The sequence below is a fragment of the Engraulis encrasicolus genome, chromosome 13 (assembly GCF_034702125.1).
Source record: "Engraulis encrasicolus isolate BLACKSEA-1 chromosome 13, IST_EnEncr_1.0, whole genome shotgun sequence".
Taxonomy (NCBI): domain Eukaryota; kingdom Metazoa; phylum Chordata; class Actinopteri; order Clupeiformes; family Engraulidae; genus Engraulis; species Engraulis encrasicolus.
Genome location: NC_085869.1, coordinates 40,622,294 through 40,644,450, shown reverse-complemented (window position 1 = coordinate 40,644,450; position 22,157 = coordinate 40,622,294). Strand labels below are relative to the sequence as shown.

General features: G+C 40.1%; 1 protein-coding gene across 7 annotated transcripts; it reads left to right on the top strand.

Annotated features, from left to right (window-relative positions):
- Positions 1–79: 79 nt before the first annotated feature.
- On the top strand, positions 80–17,963 carry LOC134461169 (coiled-coil domain-containing protein 171-like). 7 transcript variants are annotated; one of them, XR_010037239.1, is made up of 17 exons: positions 80–182; positions 291–338; positions 638–745; positions 1,164–1,211; positions 1,318–1,353; positions 4,875–4,922; positions 5,017–5,173; positions 6,354–6,404; positions 6,530–6,577; positions 9,747–9,794; positions 9,889–9,930; positions 10,129–10,170; positions 10,255–10,302; positions 12,656–12,703; positions 12,963–13,164; positions 13,336–13,711; positions 15,587–17,963. XR_010037239.1 is itself a non-coding variant. In XM_063213934.1 (17 exons), the coding sequence occupies exons 1-16, from the start codon at positions 118–120 to the stop codon at positions 13,495–13,497; spliced, it is 1,086 nt and encodes a 361-aa protein (XP_063070004.1). In that variant the 5' UTR covers positions 80–117; the 3' UTR covers positions 13,498–13,711; positions 15,587–17,961. The 7 variants fall into 7 exon arrangements, 4 of the variants coding, with proteins under 4 accessions (XP_063070004.1, XP_063070005.1, XP_063070003.1 ...); XR_010037240.1 differs by having other exon boundaries at positions 5,017–5,187; XR_010037241.1 differs by having other exon boundaries at positions 4,993–5,173; positions 15,587–15,735.
- Positions 17,964–22,157: the final 4,194 nt, after the last annotated feature.

The following is a 22,157-nucleotide window of genomic DNA, read 5'->3' as shown; positions in this document are numbered from 1 at the left end:
CCCAGCAGGGGTTCTTCCCATCTATAAATAGGATCAGCCCTCCCTGAACACATTCCCTTGTTGCCCGATAGGTTTAATTATAGCAAAGGGCAGACAACTAACTTACGACTCCACAACATGTCCTACCACAAAAACTGCGCGATTGCGTTCCTAACTGAGACTTTACACCACCTGAAGCAACAGTAATGTGTTTTTTCATTAACAATACTGAATAGCTATATACTAATATACTAATGCATTCAATTTTTGATTTATGTCTTTCTTCTTGGGGGGGGGGGGGTGACTAATAGGGCGCATGGTGAAGGGACTTCGTCACCTGGAGAAGATTCTGAAATGGGGTAAGTGTACCCTGTTATTTGTAATAATAACTTAGTTTTCCAAGGTCGCTTTAAAAACAGTATGGCATGACATGAATAGCGGCAATATGCATGAAGACGTATCTAATTGCACTTGCATTTGTATGGGGAAAATGTTTCTAGTGGTATTTGCAGATTGTACCAATCAATCAATTTTCAATTGTATGTGAAATGCATGAATAGGTCTGTTATTACAGTAGGGATAAGACTTAGTGTCCCTTACTTCGGAATGTCTTTCCTTTGCAAAATGTTACATTGTAAACACACAACCTTTGAAATAGTATCACACATTGCAGTCAGCGGCTTACACATGCACCACCTGAGGAGCAAAGTCAACAAACCTCAACTACCCTCACCACCGATGAAACCCAGAAAGCACAGGAAATACAGTAAGATGCATAATACATTTGCCCATTCAAGTTCTCAATGTACATAATGCTTCATCCTTATTGTCAACGTCCCTTGTCTGACTTGCAATTTGGATGCAATTTGTCTCTCTAGGGAGCACTCCTTGTCCTCTAGGGAGCAACACACATACACGCACACATGCACACACACACACACACACACACACATACACACACACACACACACACACACACACACACACACACACACACACACACACACACACACACACACACACACACACACACACACACACACACACACACACACACATAATCATGTGCATCTAAAATTGGCAGGGGGGGCAGGTGGCTATCCCTGATTGTTCTTGTTCTTTCTGCATGTATCTTATAATTAATAATAAGGCATGAGGAAATTACACACGTTTTGTCCTTTCAGGCATGAAAAGGAAAAATTGAAGCAGGAGAACATGAGACTTCAGAAAATGTAAATCTTCATTCTATTGCATATATTGGCATCTGTGTGGGAATCATTTTCATGAATTTTCCTATTGAACTAATGTGAATATAATGTTTTGTTCCAACGTTATCAGACTAGAAGATATGCAGGCTTCTTTTGGGCAACAACGGTAGGTAGTACTTATCAACGATCATCAGTAAAGTGTAATAGTGGGGTCGTAGGCATGTGCAATTTTTCTCAGTCATTTCAAATTGGTGTTAAAGTTTGTTTTTCACTTCCAAGTTCAAGTTTAGGCTCTATAGAACAATTTGAGTCCGAGTGTCAAACACACAGATAACAAAATGGCCTGCTGGGGGCGCTCTAAAATATATAAACTGCTTTAAGTTTTGATTAGTTTAACCAAATGTAACATATGAGGTATGTATGGATTCAGCATTAGGAGGAGAAACTGGTGAGCTAAGTATTCGGTTACCAGATTAAAGACACACTATGTAATAAACACACTTTTAGCCCATGGACAGCAAAATTCAGGGTTTTTTTTAAGATAAAGGGTGGAAATGCCCCCAAAGTTGCAATGAAACATAATTTATTGTTACAAACTATTGTAAATAAAGCCTGGGATATCATTCAACTTGATTTGTTCAGAACATCCCTGAAGCACAAAGATACCTAGTATACCTATACGCAAATATGGCTGCATAAAGCCTATGTGAGATTTACGACCCAGCTTGCAACTTTGAGTTTATGAATTTAGGATCATGAGTACCAGCTTTTTTCAATCAAGCCATACTCTATTACAACACATAAAATCACAAAAAATATATATGGAAGAAAATAAATCAATAGTATTATTATTATTATTATTATTATTATTATTATTATTATTATTATCATTATTAAGACTGCAATTCCGGAGAGACAATGCTATTAGTATGCTTGCGGCTTCTGCACACACACACACACACACACACACACACACACACACACACACACACACACACACACACACACACACACACACACACACACACACACACACACACACACATACATAGCTGTCGTATGCACACACAGAGAAACACGAGGGAAAGAGATAGAGCTCTCTCTCTGTGTGTGTGTGTGTGTGTGTGTGTGTGTGTGTGTGTGTGTGTGTGTGTGTGTGTGTGTGTGTGTGTGTGTGTGTGTGTGTGTGTGTGTGTGTGTGTGTGTGTGTGTGTGTGTGTGTGTGTGTGTTTGTGTGCTGGCGCGTGCATGTATGGAGATGCTTCAGGTGCCTTTCAGCAATGGGTGGGTAGGGAGAGGTAAGGGTGGAATTCAAACCTGCAACCCTCTGACAGACCAACACCTGATACCCAGTACCCACTTACTGTATAGAGTGGCCACAGAAGCATATTAGGCCACGGTTGTCCAGGTTCTACAAGGCTGCATGTGTGTGTATGAATGAAGATTCTAAAGGTGACAGTTTGGCAGTCAATAGCTGAGTAATATGTGCAGCCTTATCTCCAAAAGTTTTACAAGTTGTCAAATGATACTGACACACAAATGGCATAACCCTGTTCTTCATGTCAAAGCTGAGATCGCTTTTCTTGGCCAAATGGTTCAGTCAAAAAGTGGACATATTCATGCCTATGCGCTGAGCTGTTCACACATTTTTTCTAAGTGAATGGGGTCACATCATAGGGATTTTAAAACTGCTCTCTCTCAAACATTTTTAAGAGTTGGCTAATGATCTAACACCGTGGGATTGCAACCTTGTCGCGGTCGGGGAGCTCGTGTGTCTCAGTGACCCCAAGAGCTAGAGATTCTTCTCCTGGTATGGCCTCCCTTGCTGGGTAGATCGAATGGTAGACGCCAGACGAAGAGCAATCCACTGGTCCTCCAGGTTGGGGGTTGGGCACAGGGCTAACAACCCTGTCTCGTGAAAAGAACTATGTTACGGAAATGATCTAACACAGTTTGTATTCAGAGCCAAGACCTCTCTGACAATGCCTTTACCTAGTCGAAAGGTGAAGCGGTTTATTTTATTCTATTAAAAACCCCAGGACAGGTCACCTCTCACTCTAACTGCCACAGTTTGTGACATCATCATCTTGACCATTCTACCATTCATTTTAATGAGGGGAAAAACAGAGAGAAAACTGAGAAAAACGAATCTGGTGAACGAATGAAAGGGGGTAGGCCAGCGAAAAATACACCACCTTGAGCCCTTTTCGAGCTGTTCGTTTTGGCACTCAAACCATGTCTCTATCTCTAATGCTGCAACGATTCAAAGCCACCATACTAATGAATGGAGGTGAACGGAAAAACGTAGAATAATAATAAACTGTTGATGAACAATTAGTATGCTTTCCCGCAAGCATACAAAATAATAAACTGTCGGACAACAATTAGTATGCTTGCTGGGGGCAAGCAGAGGCCTCTGGCAAGCATACTGAATAATACTATAGGACTATTTCATACATGGAAGACACAATCATCTGCTGTTATGAAGACATCTCTGTCATCTGGGAACTGTCCATTTGTTACCAGCACAGTTGACAGGAATAAAAATCTTATTTTTAAAAAATCTTTTAAAAAATCTTATTATCTGCATTTGCCAGAAATGCCTGCCAATCTGGTAACCAAATGGACAGTTCCCAGATTTGGACTACACTACCAAAGATGCCGTTGCCAAAGATGTATTCCAACTAGAGGTGAAGTGCAGCTGTACTAGTACTTGTACAAATACACCTGCCAGATCTTGGTGCAAGTGCATGAAGGCAGAGTTAAAGTGCACACATCTGTGCAAGTGCACATGCAATTTCTAAGACTGACCACTGACTGTTATTGTATCTGTTCTCTGTCATAGTTATTGTAGAGTGGGGTATTGGGATAAATGTTAGCCATATGTCTTCTGTTTGTTTTTGAATGCCGGAAAAACTGTTGTTCCTCATAGTATATCATCATCATCATTATCATTATCCTTATCCTTATCATTATTATTATTATTATTATTATTATTATTATTATTATTATTATTATTATTATTGAATTACTTTCTTTTAGATATTTTTTTTTTGTGAATAAAAGGATGGCTTGATTGAAAAAAAAAAAGCTGCTACTCATGATCCTAAATTCATAAACTCAAAGTTGCAAGTTGGGTGCTAAGTATGACATAGGCTTTATGCAGTTATATTTGTGTATAGGTATCCTAAGTATCTGTGTGCTTCAGGGATATTCTGAACAAATCAAGTTAAGTGATAACCCAGGCTTTATTTACAATAGCTTGTAACAATAAATTATGTTTCATTGCAACTTTGAGGGCATTTCCACCCTTTATCTTAAAAAAGCCCGGATTTTGCTGTCCATTGGCTAAAAGTGTGTTTATTAAATAGTGTGTCTTTAATCTGGTAACCGAATACTTAGCTCACCGGTTTCACCTCTTCATGCTGAATCCATACATACCGCATATGTTAAATTTGGTTTAAATAATCAAAAGTTATAGCAGTTTATATATTTTAGAGCGCCCCCCGCAGGCCATTTTGTTATCTGTGTGTTTGACACTCGAACTCAAATTGTTCTATAGACCCTAAACTTGAACTTGGAAGTGAAAAACAAACTTTAACACCAATTTGAAATGACTGAGCCTAATACGACTCCACTATAAAGGTAGAGAAGCAGGGAAAGTCATACAGTACATTGTTATTTCAGGAATGAATACGACAAGTTAATGCAGGAGAACAGCAGACTTCAAAAAAGGTAACACTCTACAGTACATTTTCTTTGCAAATGTTGCAGACATTTAAATTTCAAATTAACCGAATTAAAGGGTTTCTTGTTTCTTTCTTGTTAGCCTTCAAGACATGCAGGTTTCTCTTGAACAACAGTAGGTACCAACGAACAACAGGGACAGTCATGAACAATCAGCTGGTTCGATTCCCGACATCGCCAGTTGGGTGGGAGAAGTGATCAACCATCCTTATCCCCAATCGTATGCCATGATGACTGAGGTACCTTGAGCATGGTACCTATCCTCCCTTCTCCCGTACGGTTCCCTTCATGGACCCTGTTGGGATGCCCCCCTACAAGGTTAAGGAATAAATGCAATTACTTAGAGTAGAGTAGAGTATCATTTATTGATCCCGAGGGAAATTAAGGTGTTAAGTAGCATACATATACATAAATACAGAGGAAGAAACAAGGACATTACACACAACATTGCACATATATTCAAAAATATTCACCATACATATATTCACAGGGTCAGATCTCCCTATCCCAAGATCAAAAGCTAGAAAAGTGTCAAAAGTGTCTGGGTGCCAAAGTCACTATGCATAGTCCAAGGAACAGATCCAGGGTCAAGTGTCACTTGAAGAGCCAGGAATCCACATGTTGCCCACTGTGTGCACCCCCATATTTTTAGATGAAGTTCAACTTCTGCTGCCCTTGGCTTTTGACGCTTTCGATGCCCTCGCCTCTAGAAACACTCTTGACGCGTTTGCCTCGTTCGCCGCCTGCTCTCCCATACAAAGTAAATTACTTCCGCATCTTTCCACGCGTTGAACGCCCCCGGGGTGTGACCGCACCGTAAAGCAGAGTTGTAGTCCCTGGTTGTTTGAGACAGCAGTCAATATGAGTGCACGGGTGTTGAGGGCTGGGTTTGGCGTGTCAGCAACCTCCAAAAGGAAAAAGAGTCCACAATGTGCTGACTGTCAAAATGACAACGGGACTGGCCTTTCAACTTTGTCAAACGATGAGCCATTCTGGTCCTGGCACTGCTAACAACAAGAATCACAGAAAATTGTCTTGAAATATTTTTGCATTCATTTTTAACTTTTAATTAAATGAACATGTACGCCTACTTTACAATCGAACACCAAGGACTTAATAGCAGTCTTGAGACACAGATTCAAAGTTCTGCGAGCCTTCAGTCCAGACAAGAATCTCATAATATGAGACGATGCTTACAGGCTTAAAATGATAACATCATTATTGATTTTACACTTTGTTTTATTTTGGTAGTCTGTTGTAACCTATTCTACGTTTTCTACCAATTGTATTTTTTATTTATAATTGTGTTTTATAATGTTACTGTGAAAAAAAGCAAATAAGTAAATCATAATGAATATTGTTACCGCCCCGGACACACAGACTTGGGAAAAGAGCTATTCACCAATTTTTTCATTTTAGTCAGCGTGCCTGCAAAACGTCACAGAATGAAAGCACAAGACTTCAGAGCAGGTATGTCCAGCCCTGTAATGAAAACATTACCATTTGAATAAGATTATTCATGAAAATTTCGATTTATATAGCTTATAGAAAAGCTGTGTTTTGAAATTATTGTTGTTGTTGCTTTCTTTTCCCAGTATAATTAAGATGGAGGATTCTTTTCAGAAAGAAAGACAAAAACTAATGTGAGTATTTAAGACTGAATTTTCTTTGAATCTGTCAATGAATATTTATTCATTTGCAGTAGGGCTGGGACATTAACCCGTTAATTTTGATTAATTAATCACGCGATTCGATTAAAAAATTAATCGTAGTATAATATAGCTACATAGTTCTGGATTAGACCAGTGGAGGGCAGTATTACGCCCGATGGTGAACAGCCTGCTGAAATTGAGAAGTTCTCTTCTTTTAAAAATGAATAATAGTTTTAGATGAAGCTTATTTATTCTAATTATTCAAAATTCATGTGGCAAAAAAATATTTTTCACTGTTCTGAAGTCAGATATTTAAATGCGATGAATTAATTTGATTAATTAATTTATTAATTAATTCCAAAGCCTACAGATTAATTTGATAAAAAAATTAAAAATTAAAAAGTAATCGAGTCCCAGCCCTAATTTTAAGACATGCCATACTGTATGTGCTAACATTATGTTAGCATGATGTAATATAGAAACATAAAATAACTTCTCCGAATAACATGCCCCCACACCCACATGCACTGCATTCAAAAATTCAGATGTGTACTTGTGGGCTCAAACACAGTACATCTGGAGGAGGAGTATCTGTCAGATCTGCTGTGACGTCATTGTTGAAGCATTTCCATCACATTTACGTTGGCAAAAGGCAGTGAATTTTAGCTTAAGATGAATTGTTTTGCGCATAGGCAGGAGGCTTTAGCAGTTCACTGTCTCTGTGTTGCATAGCCCTCTCGACATAAGTAAACTCATTCAAGCATTCAAGCATTGCTTGGTCATGGAAAAAATTAAAGGTTACTTTTGTAATCCCGGTTCTCTGAGGGAGATGAACAAGACATCTCACTATGAGTTACGCCCTCTTGCGTGGCCATTTGCTGAAGACAGCTTTCAATCATGCCACCAGGCCAATGAGCTGCTTGAACCGGGGGCTTGCCCCATGGTCATAAGGCCCTTGGTACGTTTGCTGCTAGCCGCAATTTACGTGTGTCACCGCGAGCAACCGACTGCAAGTGCTTGCTTTAAAAGCAATAGTCCAACACGCAAAATACTGCTGGTATCATCCAGGGGGTACAGAAAAGAGCATTGCGATCCTGAAATTGGGAACACAGACTAAACAAAACAAAAAGAATGACTCCCCGGGCAAGGAGACAATAATGCTACTACTTCTACATTTGCACGCTCCTTTATCAAAGTGCAACGGGGACGTATGATCGCAAATCGGATGTTTGTAATTTCGGACAAGCTCGAGAGCTCTTGAAAAGTTGCCGCCATCGTCGTTTTCTCCAGAAGCAGTCGCCCCCAGCGAGTTTGAAGATATTGCACCAGACGCACGCATCTGTTTGCAGTATCTAACGCGCCTAAAATTAACATGAACTACGCGAGTTAACACGCTCATGCACGGATCGTCCCTGCGCACGCATATCCTTCAGCAAGCGAGGGCCTAAAACCGTCTCTGCACAAGCTCGGAGCTCATATGAAGGCGACCAAACCTTTGAGCCCCAAGAGGGTAACAAGGGCTGTTTGGTGAGATGTCTCATCTCCCTCAGAGAACTAAAGGTTACTGGGGTTACAGACGTAACCATAAGTTCTCTTTCGGTCGAATCACTCGACATCTGACTATGGGTGTATCTAATCACTCCTGATTGCCATGCCAGAAATCCCGGACAGGAGCGGGAGCCACCCCACTGCAGGCTTCTCCGTCTCGCCGAGACCATGGCTCTGTGATAGACCCAAGATAAGAGGCGGTTGAATCAGGGGCCTAGACCCTGAGCTCCAAGGCCATGCGGTGCGTTCTGCAGAGTACCTGAAAGGTGACAGGCAACCCAAAGACTCCCTGTATACCGGGCCACTCCCTGTATACTGGTATATGGGCCACCAATTAAGCATCAAGGATCCCAGCGTATCTACGCTCCAAGAGGGGTAGTGGGCATATGGACAGCGGCCCAGTTCCGAAGCAACTGGTGCCCTCCCAGATAGCCATGACGCACGGGATGTGTACCCAGAGGCGGCACCATCATCCCTTACTGAGGAGGGCTGGCGGGAAGGCCCCTTGTCCACCATGCGGGGCAGTGAATTTTGCACTGTCCCCTTCCAAAGCAGTGCACTGTACTCAGCAGGGCAGAGCGCCCTAGAGGCCTCATGCCCGGTCAACAGTGAAGGTGAGGCGTCTGAGGCAGAGCCCTGTCCAGCTGGCTGTGTCAGACTCTAGGACAATTTTTTTACCAAATAAAGTAGGTTAGGACCTCAGAGCTCCAGCAGAGGACTCTGTGGGCCCAGCCATTTAGCCTTGCAGTTGCCATACCCACAGCGCCCATAGCTCGGGACGTGGGTGAAAGATCCCACCGCTGGCCTGGGAGAGCATATTCTCTCTTCAGAGATCAGCTTGTGAATCTCTGCCAGCTATGGATGCCCAAGCCATCGGGGGGCTACCAGCAGCAGGCACAGACGTCCGGTTCGTAGCAGGCACAGACGTCCAGTTCGTACTCTGTGCAGAACAGGCATAATCAGGGGCACCGCAGAAAGCGTGTAGAGTAGCCTGTGTGGCCATGGGTGCGCCAATGCCTTGACTCGCAGAGGAACAGTGTACAATGGGTATTCTCCAGCGAGGCAAAGAGGTCAACTACGGCTTTGCCGACGCGTGGCCAAATCAAGCTCACCAAGGTGGAGTTGAGTCTCCATTCCTCTGAGTGTGGCTGGCCTCTAAACAATAAGTCTGCCAACACATTCAGAACCCCAGGTACGTGTGTTGCCCTAATGGAGGGGAAACGGTTGCACTCCACAGTAGCAGCTTTGTGAGGTTGTGAGGCTGCAGAGAGTGCAGGACCCCTTGCCTGTTGATGGAGGACACCACTGCTGTCCGAACCAGAACATGGTGACCTTGCAAGAGAGTTTCTCTCTCTTCTCTTCTCACCCATTCTGCTATGCATACAAACAAATATCGTCGCTGTTCAGCAGAGACCTCGGATATCCACTATTTTCTTATAGACGTTCCTTATTCATTATAAATCAGTACTACTGCACAGTTTCCAAAAAATATATGTGTATAATAAATTATTTAGTAACCAATTTTAATGTTGAAATTATCATTTCTTTAGAAAATGGTAATGTATAAATGAATAAGATACGATCAGCCTATAACACTCATTTCTAATTGTAGGGTTGAGCTTGGAAATATAAGTGAAGAGAACGTTAAACTCCAACAAAGGTAGCAAGCTCTACTATCTCCATTGCATTAATGTAACGGGTGTGTTATTGAATGGTGACATGCACAGAAATATTTTTTCTTTTCAACATTACAGAATGATGAATATGGATAGTCATTATACCCAGCTGCAAGAATGGTAATACATTTTATATGCATGACACACTGACACACTCACACATGAAATGCTGACACACAATCGCATGCACACGCATGGACACACACACAAACACAATTGCACTTATGCTAATACAGTATTGGGTGAGATAGCCTTTACAGTTAAAAAGTATCAGCTTGATTGTTTGAATTTGATAAATTATGTAACGTTTTCTTTCAGTAATGGTATAAAAAATCAGGAGTACAGCGACCTCCAGAAAAGGTAATTGTCTTGTTGTCTAGTATGAAGAGGAGTGAGAAGAGAAGTATAATTCTGCCTGAGATCTAACTTTTTCAATGTTATTAGCCTTAGAGAAATGGACATGCACTACAAAGAACAACTCCGCAAATCCAAGTAAGTAGTCCTACTGGAAACATTTCCAGTTGTTGTTGGTGTTGTTGGGAAAGGCTGGCAGAATTGGCTCCTCATTACATTGTATGTGAGTGATTCTACGATTCCCCTACGCTTTTGGCAAAAGCAAAATGTCAATTATCAGTATTTTTTTTCAACTAAATGACCTAGATGTTTACATAGTGTATATATTTAAGTTTCCAAACAAACAAATTGCCAAGCTTAATCTTAAATCATTTGATAAATACTCTAATGAAAGCGAACATTTGCTTAATTATTTTGTCAACAGTGTTATGGACAAATACTATGTCATTTCAAACATATATAAAAATACTACAGAGTTGAAACAATATATGTTTGAAAGTGCTTATGTCCCTTAGCAGTAATGTTGTCATTAATCTGTGCAACTGATATAGAAAATGTGATTGTTGAGCTTCATAAGTAGGATTTTATGAGTCACTGTGATACAGACTGACACATTTTTCATCATAAATCCCTGTAACGTCTGATTTGAATATAGTCACCCTCCTTACACAAGACTTCCTTCTCCAGAGATAATCCCTAGTGTATGTTCATAGGATTTTTCCAACACATAAGGGATCAATAGCGCAAAAACACTTTCAAAACAGTCAACGGTGTTACTCAACTGTGTTACGGTCAACAGTGCAGGGGAACAAGTCGGCACTTTTTTAGGAGAAAAAACAGAGCAGACAAACCCATCTCCCTAGAACACAAATTATTTTGCTTGTTTGTCTGTCAATATGGATATAAATTGGCAAAAACATACTCCTCCTCAACTGTCATCAGTGTTGCCAGATTGGGCTGGTTCCCGCCCAATTGGGCTGCTTAGGATGGCCGTGTGCGGGTAAAAATGGCATCTATCAGAAAAACCTTCCCACTGCCATATAAATCAATAGAATTGGACGGGTTTTTAGGGCGGATTTTGATCATTTTTTGGACTGGAAATCATCAGCCTCATCTGGCATCTGACTNTCATACTTAATTGTAACACCATTGACGGTAACACCGTTGACATTTCAGCCATTTTTATGGTGTTGTGCTAGCTGAGGACCTCAGAAGTTCCACCACAACACCTTAATCAATTCATGTATCTGTATGCTTTATCTGTGTTTTTCTACATGTGATTTCTAATTCAGATTCTTATGAATATGTTGATAACACCGTTGACAGGCAATTTTCCCGCTATGACAACATGAAAAAGAATGGATTAAATTATGGAAGGATGGAGCTCAAAATTTACCAAAAAGTCTTCCCGTATCCTGCCAAAGAGGTTATGACATCACGTGATGTTATTCGTATGGCCTAAGACCAAACCATTACTGATTTATGGAGGAGGTTTCAGACCGTGACACGGTTAACACAGTTTTCGTGGACACACACAAAATGGCAAATTTCATGTATAATGGAAAGAACAGTGGTCTTTCTGACAGTTTTGTCATATTGTGATGATTACTGTGAATCAACATTTGCAATCGTCTTGGGCAAAACAAGTTTCTTTACATGCTAATATGAAGACTGAATCTGAAATTTGGAAAACAGGACGGCATGAAAACGCCCAAAACCAGTATTAAATATTCATTCTTGCTGAGGGAAATAATGCTATGTCTACACTTTCTGTATTACATGAAAGATAAATGTTTTCTAATGTCCAAAACATCATTGGATGCAGTTAATAGTTAGTGGAATTGCCAAATAAAATCCACGGACTTAAAAGTGTAGGCGAATTAGAGAATCACTCATGTATTGAGAGGGGGCCCTTTCAGTTGATTTTGTCCTGGACCCAGCAAAAGTTATCAGCGGCCTTGGCTTTAATGCTGATGCTGATTTCACAATTACCTTTCAAGTTAGTGAAACCTACCACTTATCCTATGCCTTGACACTTTTTGCAAATCAGTACACAATTCTCTGCCTTTACACAACGGTTTTGAAATAATTTGGAAATCTGTGGTGGGAGAGCTAGTGAATGCTTTTAAATGTGTGGTAAAAGTATTGACAGTAATAAACTGTGTTACACAGGGCTATTTCAAACCACATGGTAAACAGGGCAATCACCCATGGTAGTGTTTAGGTACAGTGATTAGAATAGTCATTGGTAGTTGGACAAACGCACTACAAAGAGGGCAAGGAGTTTGAAAACCTGCTCTAGCCAGGCCTTTTTACTGCTCTGACTGTTTTTCACAGTAAACAGTACATCACCTCTTGTACCACTGTGTGTGTGTGTGTGTGTGTGTGTGTGTGTGGCCACATTTTATATCAGTATTGATGTGTGACTGTGAAACTAAATGAACATAACTACATGTCTTTCTCCAAGCTGAAGACAGATTTTATGTTTCAGTGATGAATGCAAGAGTCTCAAATCTAAGTGCTTTGACCTCAACCAAAGGTAAGGTATATCATACACATACAAGAAGGCCTACCGTCACACACAAACACAAGTGCATGGACACAGAAACACACATGCCCACTTAACAAGTGCACGCACACACACACACACCTTTACATATGCACACATACACTGACACATTCACACATGCGCGCGCACGCACACGCGCACACACACACACACACACACACACAATGGTTTAGGCAGCCAAATTGTTTAGAATGGCAATGTTTGACTTTTTCTAACACCTTACCCTTAGAATGGCAGCAAAGATATCTCTAGACCTGCAGAGTAGTGGAGTTGGATTCGAGGATGTCTCAGACCCATGCAATGAATCCAGCCTACGAGGAATGTATGATGACATGCGCTTGAAGGACTGGCCAAAACTTAAGAGAAAATTTGCAATAACAAATGAAAGACAACGACAGCAATTTTATGGCAATCTTATTCAAACTTGGAAGGTATTGTTTCCATATTTGTGTTATTCCTGTCACAGTGTGATGCAGTAGTAAATTTCATGAATTAATTTGTGATTTTAGCTCCAAGGCTGGAATATTCTTGCTGTATGGTATGCACTTGCGTGTCATTGTCATTGCATACATTTACACATATATGATTGTTTTTGTTTAAAGGAAATATTTGACAAGGCAAATGACTGCATGGAAAAGAGTAAGCAAGACCTGAAAAAGCTTTTTCTACAGGACCAACACCAAACCAACAAGGAGAAGGTGCTGTTATCTCTCTCTCTCTCTCTCCAATGTCTTGCCCCATGGACAAATGTCTCAATTGTCTAAGTCTAGTTCAAAAGTAGGCTTACGAAGATCTTTTTACTTGAAACTATGAAAAATAACCTTGCTCAGATTTCATCTTTTGCAGTGCATACATCAGTTTTCTCCAATGTTGTGTTAATTTTTTGGGTTTCAGGTCCTGCAAAACCTTATTGCAGCTACCCACAGTCTTCAGGTTGTGTTTTCGCTCAAATCTGACCACCATTACCAACATATTGTGGTAAGAAAGGCAATTTAAATCTGAGAAATTCAAAGCCTATATTCAACTGGCACACAGGGTTTAGTTGGTGTATAATGCATTTTAGCCCACTTGCTGTGTGGTGAATCAGCCTCTTACCGTATATTGCACTTTTCTCTGGGTATGGCACACCACTACAAACCTGGGGCCTCATTTATCATCAGTTCGTAGAATGTCTTCTAAATTGTGTCTTACGAGTGAAATTTAAAATGTTTGCAAGTACAGAAAAATATCAAACGTGCGTTGGCTGCTCCTACGCACATGTCTGCATGCTAAATCCCACACCTTCCAAATCACTGTGCACGCACGCATTCGGGGTAATTTGCATCTCGAAACACCTCCAAGTAACCATATATGGTATTAAAATATATTCAAATGGCATGTTAATTCGAAGGCGCCTCTCTGTTTGGACACACATGAATACACGCGGACCCACGCGCCAGTTGAAGCGCTGCCGCGAAGTGCCGAGATAGAAACATTTCCGCGGCAGAAGTGGAGGTGCATTCGACAGGAGGACAGTGTTTCAAAATAAGTAAAAGAAGGAGACACACACGGACGAAAACACTGTAAAATAGCACACTGTCATACGACATTGTCATTCAAAGCAAACTGTACCTTGCACGGTCAATATTATTTGCAATTTTGTGTTTCTTCCACTCGCACGCATGGTCTGAGGTGTGCGTAGATTTAGGCACATTTCTACGTTCAAGTACATGTTCATAAATCCCACACTTTGCTCAGGAATGATCGCATGCACGCTTTACGCACAGATCTGTGCCTAAGAACGCTTGATAAATGAGGCCCCTGGTCTCATTCCGTATCAACCACAATTCGCATTCTGGTTGTTCTGCCTAGACGTCACGTTTTGACATTAAGGTGATACAGAATGTGATGGATATGGGTAAAATCCTGTTGATCACTAACAAGTGGTCTGGTTGGCTATCCAATAACATTTACACAAAGTCATCATCCTCACTCATTCACACTCTTTTTGCTGATAGGTTTGCTTTACGCAGTTAACCTGTGAATCTGTGTGGACGGAACGAAAACCAAACACTCTTTACAAAATTAAATTAAGTAGGCCTACAAGGTGCTGGTGAACCAGGCCATCTGTGGTCAACTGCTTGGGCTCAGTTATTCATCTGTGAGTGTGATTCTTATGGAAAGCAACATGTCTTCAAACTGGCTGTGTTGAAAAGTGATTTTTTTTTTTGCTCATAATGCACATCGTTCTGTCAGTGGGATATTACAATAGTCAGTGAAGACTACCATTAACTACCAAAAACTTTGCCATATCAGAGAGTAAAGGTGAATTTTGGGAAGAGACTAAATGTTTTCAGGGTCCAGGAAAAATCCAGTTGATTACAACTAAACTTTTTTTTTGTTACAAAAATTAGCAGGGTGAATTAGTATTGTTAAAGACACTACACTCATTACTAAAGTATCGTAATAAAGGGCCTTCAATGTACACTTTGGAATCGCTGGTAAGCTAGGTCTTGATGTTATCAAATTAGGCTAATTTATGATCGCCTCCAGCACAATTTTTCTGCCCTGCCAGTTGTCCCAGCCAGCCGCCCCTACTGGTTAATAATAATGTAATATTATATTGTATTATATTATATTATACTATATTATATTTTTTTCTCCTTGGCTTCCTCGGAAAAATAATGCACGACACACTACTGCTACAGACCTGGTGGGTGAATGTGGGAATGTGTTCATGTTTTTGTGTATTTTGAAAGCGCTTTGAGACAACTTCATAGTTGTGATACTGCACTAGGCCTAAATACATGTTGTATTGTATGTTGTATCATCCACTTTCTTAGTGATGTATACTCTTTAACTCTGCACTCCCAGTCTCCCACTCTTCAGAGTCTACCAATTGCAGGAGGCTGTCCTGAACAGGTGTTGCTAACTGAGCTGGCAGCTAACTACTACAAGCTAATATGCTTGATGCTCCTCCACAATCCACCAATGCAGCCGGACTGGCAGCAGGCGGAGAGACCCCACCTACGCACTGAGGAAAGGATGTTCCCGCCCATGAAGCTGGTTGATGGAGTCAAGTCCCACTCTGCTGCCCAAGGCCTGTGTGATTGATTAATGCTTGCAGTATTTCTCAAAGTGGGGCGGAAGCCCCCCTAGGGGGGCGCGAAGGTATTGGAGGGGGGGCGCGTGAAGTCAGAAGGTTTTTCTTTTTTAATACTTTTCTGCTTTGCCATTAAATCAACACATTCACTTTACAATCACAATATATTAATTAATTTATTCATTAATATTTAGAGTAATAAGTAATAATATTTAATATTTATCATTGGCCATATACGTGTATATTAAGCTCTAATAAACTTCACGAAGGCCTATTTATTTGTATTTTCGTAACCATTTTGATCGAGGGGGGCGCAGACAGACACCCTTCCTCTGAAGGGGGGAAAGGCACGAAAAGTTTGAGAAACACTGGATTAATGGATTACCTGCCAGTGTCATACGTATGATATGACATTGTCATAATAGTGTCATAACTCAGTCATGGGCCTGTCATAAACATGATGCAAATGTCAAAAACATATTATGACAGTGATGTATGGCATTGACATAATGGTTATGACTCATCTTTGACTGTGTCATGACACTGTTTTGGCACCCTTATGACAATGCCATGTCATACGTATGATGCTGACGTCAAGTAAAGTGTTACAGACTGTTTTTTTTTTTGTCTGTTGTCTCCTTTCAATAGTCGATTATGTTAGACAAAACCTTAAGCAGGGATTGCGTAGCCTTTCATGGATTAAACCTCAGGAACTGAACATGCTTTTATAGTCGATTATTGTCAAGCTTGTATGAGCTTCCTGACTATACCATAGTGTATAGTCACCTTCCTTTACACATGTTGTCTTACCTTCAACTTTAAATCTAAATGTACAGCATTTATTTCCAAAGTTGACTGTTTCCAATTAAAAACACTCAACACAGATATGTGTAGTGTATTGTAGTGTTTTTACATTTGTATATCAAAGTGGGTTAATAGCAAGTTCATGTCCACCAACCACTATAACAGACCCATCACCATTTATAGACTAGAGTAAACAAACTGATCTGAAAGAGTGAAATGCAAATGAATGGTGTATCAATTAAATGGTCATCATGAATGTGGTTGGTGTGCTGTAAGTAGGATGGTCTAAGGACAGTGAGAGGCCTGAGAAGGACATGAAAAGGAATACACCCACCATTTAGGCTGGTGAAATCATGTCCAAGATAGGAATTAACACTGTTTTTTATATAAAAATCATCTCATCGGTTAATGTATTTAACTGTTAAGTGTTGTCTTTTGTTTTGTTTTGAGTCTTCCTCTACATTTGCTGCCTTTTATTGTCCCCGTCCCTCTCTCAACTCCCCCTCTCAACTCTTTTGAGACGTGTTGCATTTATCAAATTAGAAATGAGTACATATGTCCCCCAAAACAATATTTTTTCCCGGTTTTAACACTTAATATGTTGTCTTTTCACTCTTCTCCATCTAATGAATAGATTGAATGTTTTGAAAATGATAGCATTTTGATTTTATTCACTGTTTACCAAACGTCCCAACTTCACCGGAGTTGGGGTTTGTACAAAAAAACTAACTAACCCTTCTTTGCATCTGCACTGGTTGTTCTGTATATTCCCTGTGCACTTTGTATCTGCTAGTGATGTTGGCTGTGATTATGTAAGTTTTGTAAGTCACTTTGGATATAAAGTGTCTGACAAATGTAAAGTAATGCAATGTAATGTAATGTAATAAAACTTCCTGAAAAAGTCACTCATGCAGCACATCCATCAATCAGAATAAAGATGATAGTCAGATTGATTTGTTTTCATTAATTAATACATTTGCTGTATATATTTATATATCTAAAAAGTAAAAAGTTTCTGTTAAATTGTTGGGTTCATGACCTATTATACCAAAAGGTTTGTCATAATGAGTGACAACAATAGAAATGAAAAACAATTGTATGCAGTATACTGTGACTTTTGCCCTAAGAAAAACTTCACTTAGGCCTATATTGCATTAAAATAGCATCTGACAAGCAAGAGCTGATGATTAGCTCCTGATGTGTCTATATCATTTCTTCGTGGCGGTGTTGATGTCCAGGCGTATCGGCAGCCCATCTGCATCCCACTGGATCTGCAGGGGAGGGTGGTGCAGCGCCACCAAGCAGCTCAGCCTGTACCACTTTACCAGCACCACAGCAACCTCTTGTGGCTCATCCTTTACAAACTCCTGTGGATGGAATTAAAATAAACATGGGACCTAGTTATAAAACAATACACACTACATAAAAAACAATCAAATGTTTAACAAGAATAGAGGCTGTCTGGTGAAATGTGGCACACAAAGAAATATAGGCAGACATAGGGTCAACATTATAGCCTACATTACATCCACAATAGTAAGTAAAGGACACGATTCAAACATGACCATGAAAACACAAACCCACCCAAGTCCTCACAGAGATTATGGTCAAATCAGTTAGCTCAAGTAAAGGTGATAGGTAAGAGTTGATAGTTAACACGCCTCTGGGGGTTCATACTTTTCTTTTACCTGAATTGAATTCTGAAAGTAAGATTGACTGCAGTTCTGCAGAGCTTTCTGGAGTTTGTCGAAGGCATGCTGAAGGTGAATAGATGTCTGTGGGGAACATAGAGATTGTAAAGCATGAAGGATATTCATACATATCGATAGCCTACTAAAATGATTAGCTAAGAATAAAAAACTTTGCCCTTCATCACCACCCTGCCATATCCAAATTTCATTTTAAGCACTTGAACCATCACTCCCACTGTAGAGTAGCTGTATTATCAAATAAAGTGCAATTTTACTGCATATAAGCGCATGTATGTCTATCAATATGTTTGCAGAGGTAAATAATCACCCTCCTTATGTGGATGTCTTTGTGTGTGTATGTGTGTGTGTGTGTGTGTGTGTGTGTGTGTGTGTGTGTGTGTGTGTGTGTGTGTGTGTGTGTGTGTGTGTGTGTGTGTGTGTGTGTGTGTGTGTGTGAGAGAGAGAGAGAGTGTGTGTGTGTGTGTGTGTGTGTGTGTGTGCGTGTGCGTGCATGTACTGTATGTGCCATGGCAAGGCCTTGTATTGGTTGGAGTTGATATTCCATGCGCACCTGGTCTTTTCTGTCAGCTGGGAAAATGCAACGGAGCTCCTCTTGTTTCTTCACCATGTCCCGTTTTGCTATGTCAAATGTCCACTGGAAATATACATTACAAGACCATTCAAGACCATAAAGAAATTCAGAATGTAGCTTCTAGTTACATTGTAGTCATGCTTGTTCAAGGTTTTCAGTGTATTACAGCGAGCAGATGGGAGTGAGGGTGTATACCTTCATTGTCATTTTCAGGATATTTCCTTCTGCGCTGTTTTCCTGCGAGGTGACAGAGGTCATGGCTTTTGGCAAGTCCTTTAGTTTGAGTTGGAGTTCTTTCTTTAAGTATGCTTCCAAATGTGGGTCTTTGGTGTCTTCTGATGATGTATTGGTGCTAATAAAAGGCCATTTTTTACATCAAAATCCCGTTTAAAGTTAGCAGAACTGGTGACTTCATAAATATACAGTATAAAGATATACAATACTGTATAAAATAATCAGTATAGGTTACCTATCTTTTGCATTTTCCTGTGAAATTTGTAGAATGTCTGCCCTAACAGCAAATAAAACAAAACAAAAGTTATGAAATTATGCATTTTGCACAAACATGGACTGTATAAGTGTATAAATACAAACTTACAGCTGCTGGAAATTGTGTCCGCAGTCCTGACAAGCCTGGAGAGCAGCTGCACCAGTGGATCTTTAAAGAACACATCAAGCTATTACTGCAGAATGAACAGCACTACTTGCAGACGTTAAACACATTATGCTACATTGCCCTACACTTGATGATTTCATACAACACACAGCCTTTACTCATGAACAGGGCTCATGAACAGTTTTCAACATCGTCTTGACCAAAGGTAGTGCTACGAAATTGTACGAAGGTGTTTTTTCCAGACATTTTTCGTCTTACCTTATAGAGCAGCTGTCTTGGAATCTTCATTAGAAGGCAAAATGTTTTCACCATCATTTTCTTTAATATTTACACAAATCACACTGATACAAACATCTAGATGTTGCATAAACTTCTTCAAGTGAACACATAAGGTAAGTGCTGTGAGGAAGGTACACTTGAAACACTAGACTTTAAAAACACCAATTTTATTGTCATATAGCAGCTACTGTTGTCTGAACCAAGAAGTACAGTAGCTGCGAATTTGTGTCTGTAAGTCAAATGGTGGGTGGAAATACAGTAATGACAGGACAATAAAATGGATCCACTCACAGACTGCCGTACTCTTCTTTGCAGTGCTCACATGGTGGCATGTAGTCGCTCTCCAAGTGTCTTTGAGGAAGCAATCGTGTCAATACAAACAATATTGTTGCAACAAATTTTTTACATCATGTTGAATTACATTGCCAAAGAGATATTTCTCTCTCTCTATTTTGTGTTAGTTATATCAGACAAAATGTACCATTGTACAAATGATCCATTTAAACATTTGGGTGAATAGGCTGAAGGCAAAGACCAATATTATCACCTCACCAAGCCCTCACCATGCCAAAGAAAATCCCCAATAAATGAACCTGTAATGACCACTCAGAAAGCAGGTGGAATTTGTTGCATTAAGCTATAGTAATCCTATTGCAATACAGAATCCCCTTGGGACAGGGTGTGGGGTTAGATACCTTCCAGAAAGGCACTTCATACTGATGGGGAGAGTTCTGATCATTCACTGCCCTACCCACAAATAGTGGATATTGAGCTGATATAGCAATATACTCTAACACTGTCCACTCACCAACTCCCTAACCATTATACCACAGTTGTCATACATGTAAAACAGCTACTTGAATATAGTACTCACTTTGCCTTCAGGTAGTCTTGGTAACTGCATCAACCCAAAGTAATTACAAATGAGAACAACGTTAACATCCATATTGCATGCTTAATCAGCCAACATTCACACTGTAGTATTTTTGAAGTGATCTCAGAAAAACAGTGTGTGTGTGTGTGTGTGTGCGTGCGTGCGTGCATGCATGAGTTTGCAAAGCTATGCAGGAAGTACATAAAGACAACAAAATAACCTAAACTCACAGCTGCACAAAATGGTCATCACACTGCTGGCAGGGAGGCTGGTAAGCTTGCTCTGGTCTTTGAAAAATATGACATACATGTTAACATCAAGCATTGTGTGATTATGAGGGATCTGTGACACAAGTGACAGTGAAAAAAGCATCACAGTGTGCAATACTTTGTCACTTTTGGTTGGTTTTTGTGTAGGCCTACAAAGGTGAAGTTTCTGGGGGTCTGAGATAATGTTTAACACTGATATTTAGGGCTTGACGTTGGCACCTGTCCACCCTCCATATGCCAAACATGCTTTACTCATTGTACACCAACAGCACACAAGGAGCAAACTAGTGAAATCTCGGTGAAAAGCAACTGTCTCGGGTATAACTGAGTCTCCCTGTTTTGGACAGTAATTTATTGTTGGGTGTAAGATGTCAAAAAATAACCTATGTGTAGCTTTCTCTGACTCTGACAGTCAAGCACTCACCTTTTGGCCAGGAATTCACTGTACCTAAATTGGAGAATACATTTTCAATACAAGGTACTGTATATGAAGAATGCAAACCATGAAGTTAATTCATTTAAGTCTTTGAGCTATTTTACTAAGGTATGGTTTAGATGATTTTTAAAATGTCTAATGGTTAATAACATCCATTAACTTACATGCGTGTTATGTAGTGGCCACAAGACTGACATGGCTTCTCTGCTCTGTAAAGTAAAGGTAGTAATTGTAAGTGGTGAGGCAACAACTGTACATGTTATGTTTTACATAGAGTGTAAATGGACACTAGACCTTCTACCACCACCGTCTGGCACATTTCACTACAGCAACAAAATTAAAGGAAATGGATGATGCATCAGGTGGACATGGCCCCCAGAAATAATCAAGTCCAAACTTGTTGGATAAGGACATAAACTCTAAATACGTGTCAAGAACCACAAAGCCTATAAACACAGTAATTGTCCAAAAAAGGAAGATAAAGAATGAAATCTATGCTAATGAAAAACAAACACAGAATGGGGGGTGGGGGTGGGGGTGGGGGGTAGTGGCAGTAAGTTTACTGTATTGATCGCTGGTAAGCTTATCTGTTCTGCCTGTTGCACATCATGATGCTCCCAGGGCAAGGCTAACATATGTATCTTGAACTGATAATAATAAAAAAATCTTCATTTGTCAGAAACTCAACTTACTGTTTTCCGCTCTTCACTTTCTTTTTTTCTTTGTCAGTCTTTGCCAAGCATTCTTCAATCCTTCAAGGAAAGATGTTTTAAAAATCCAA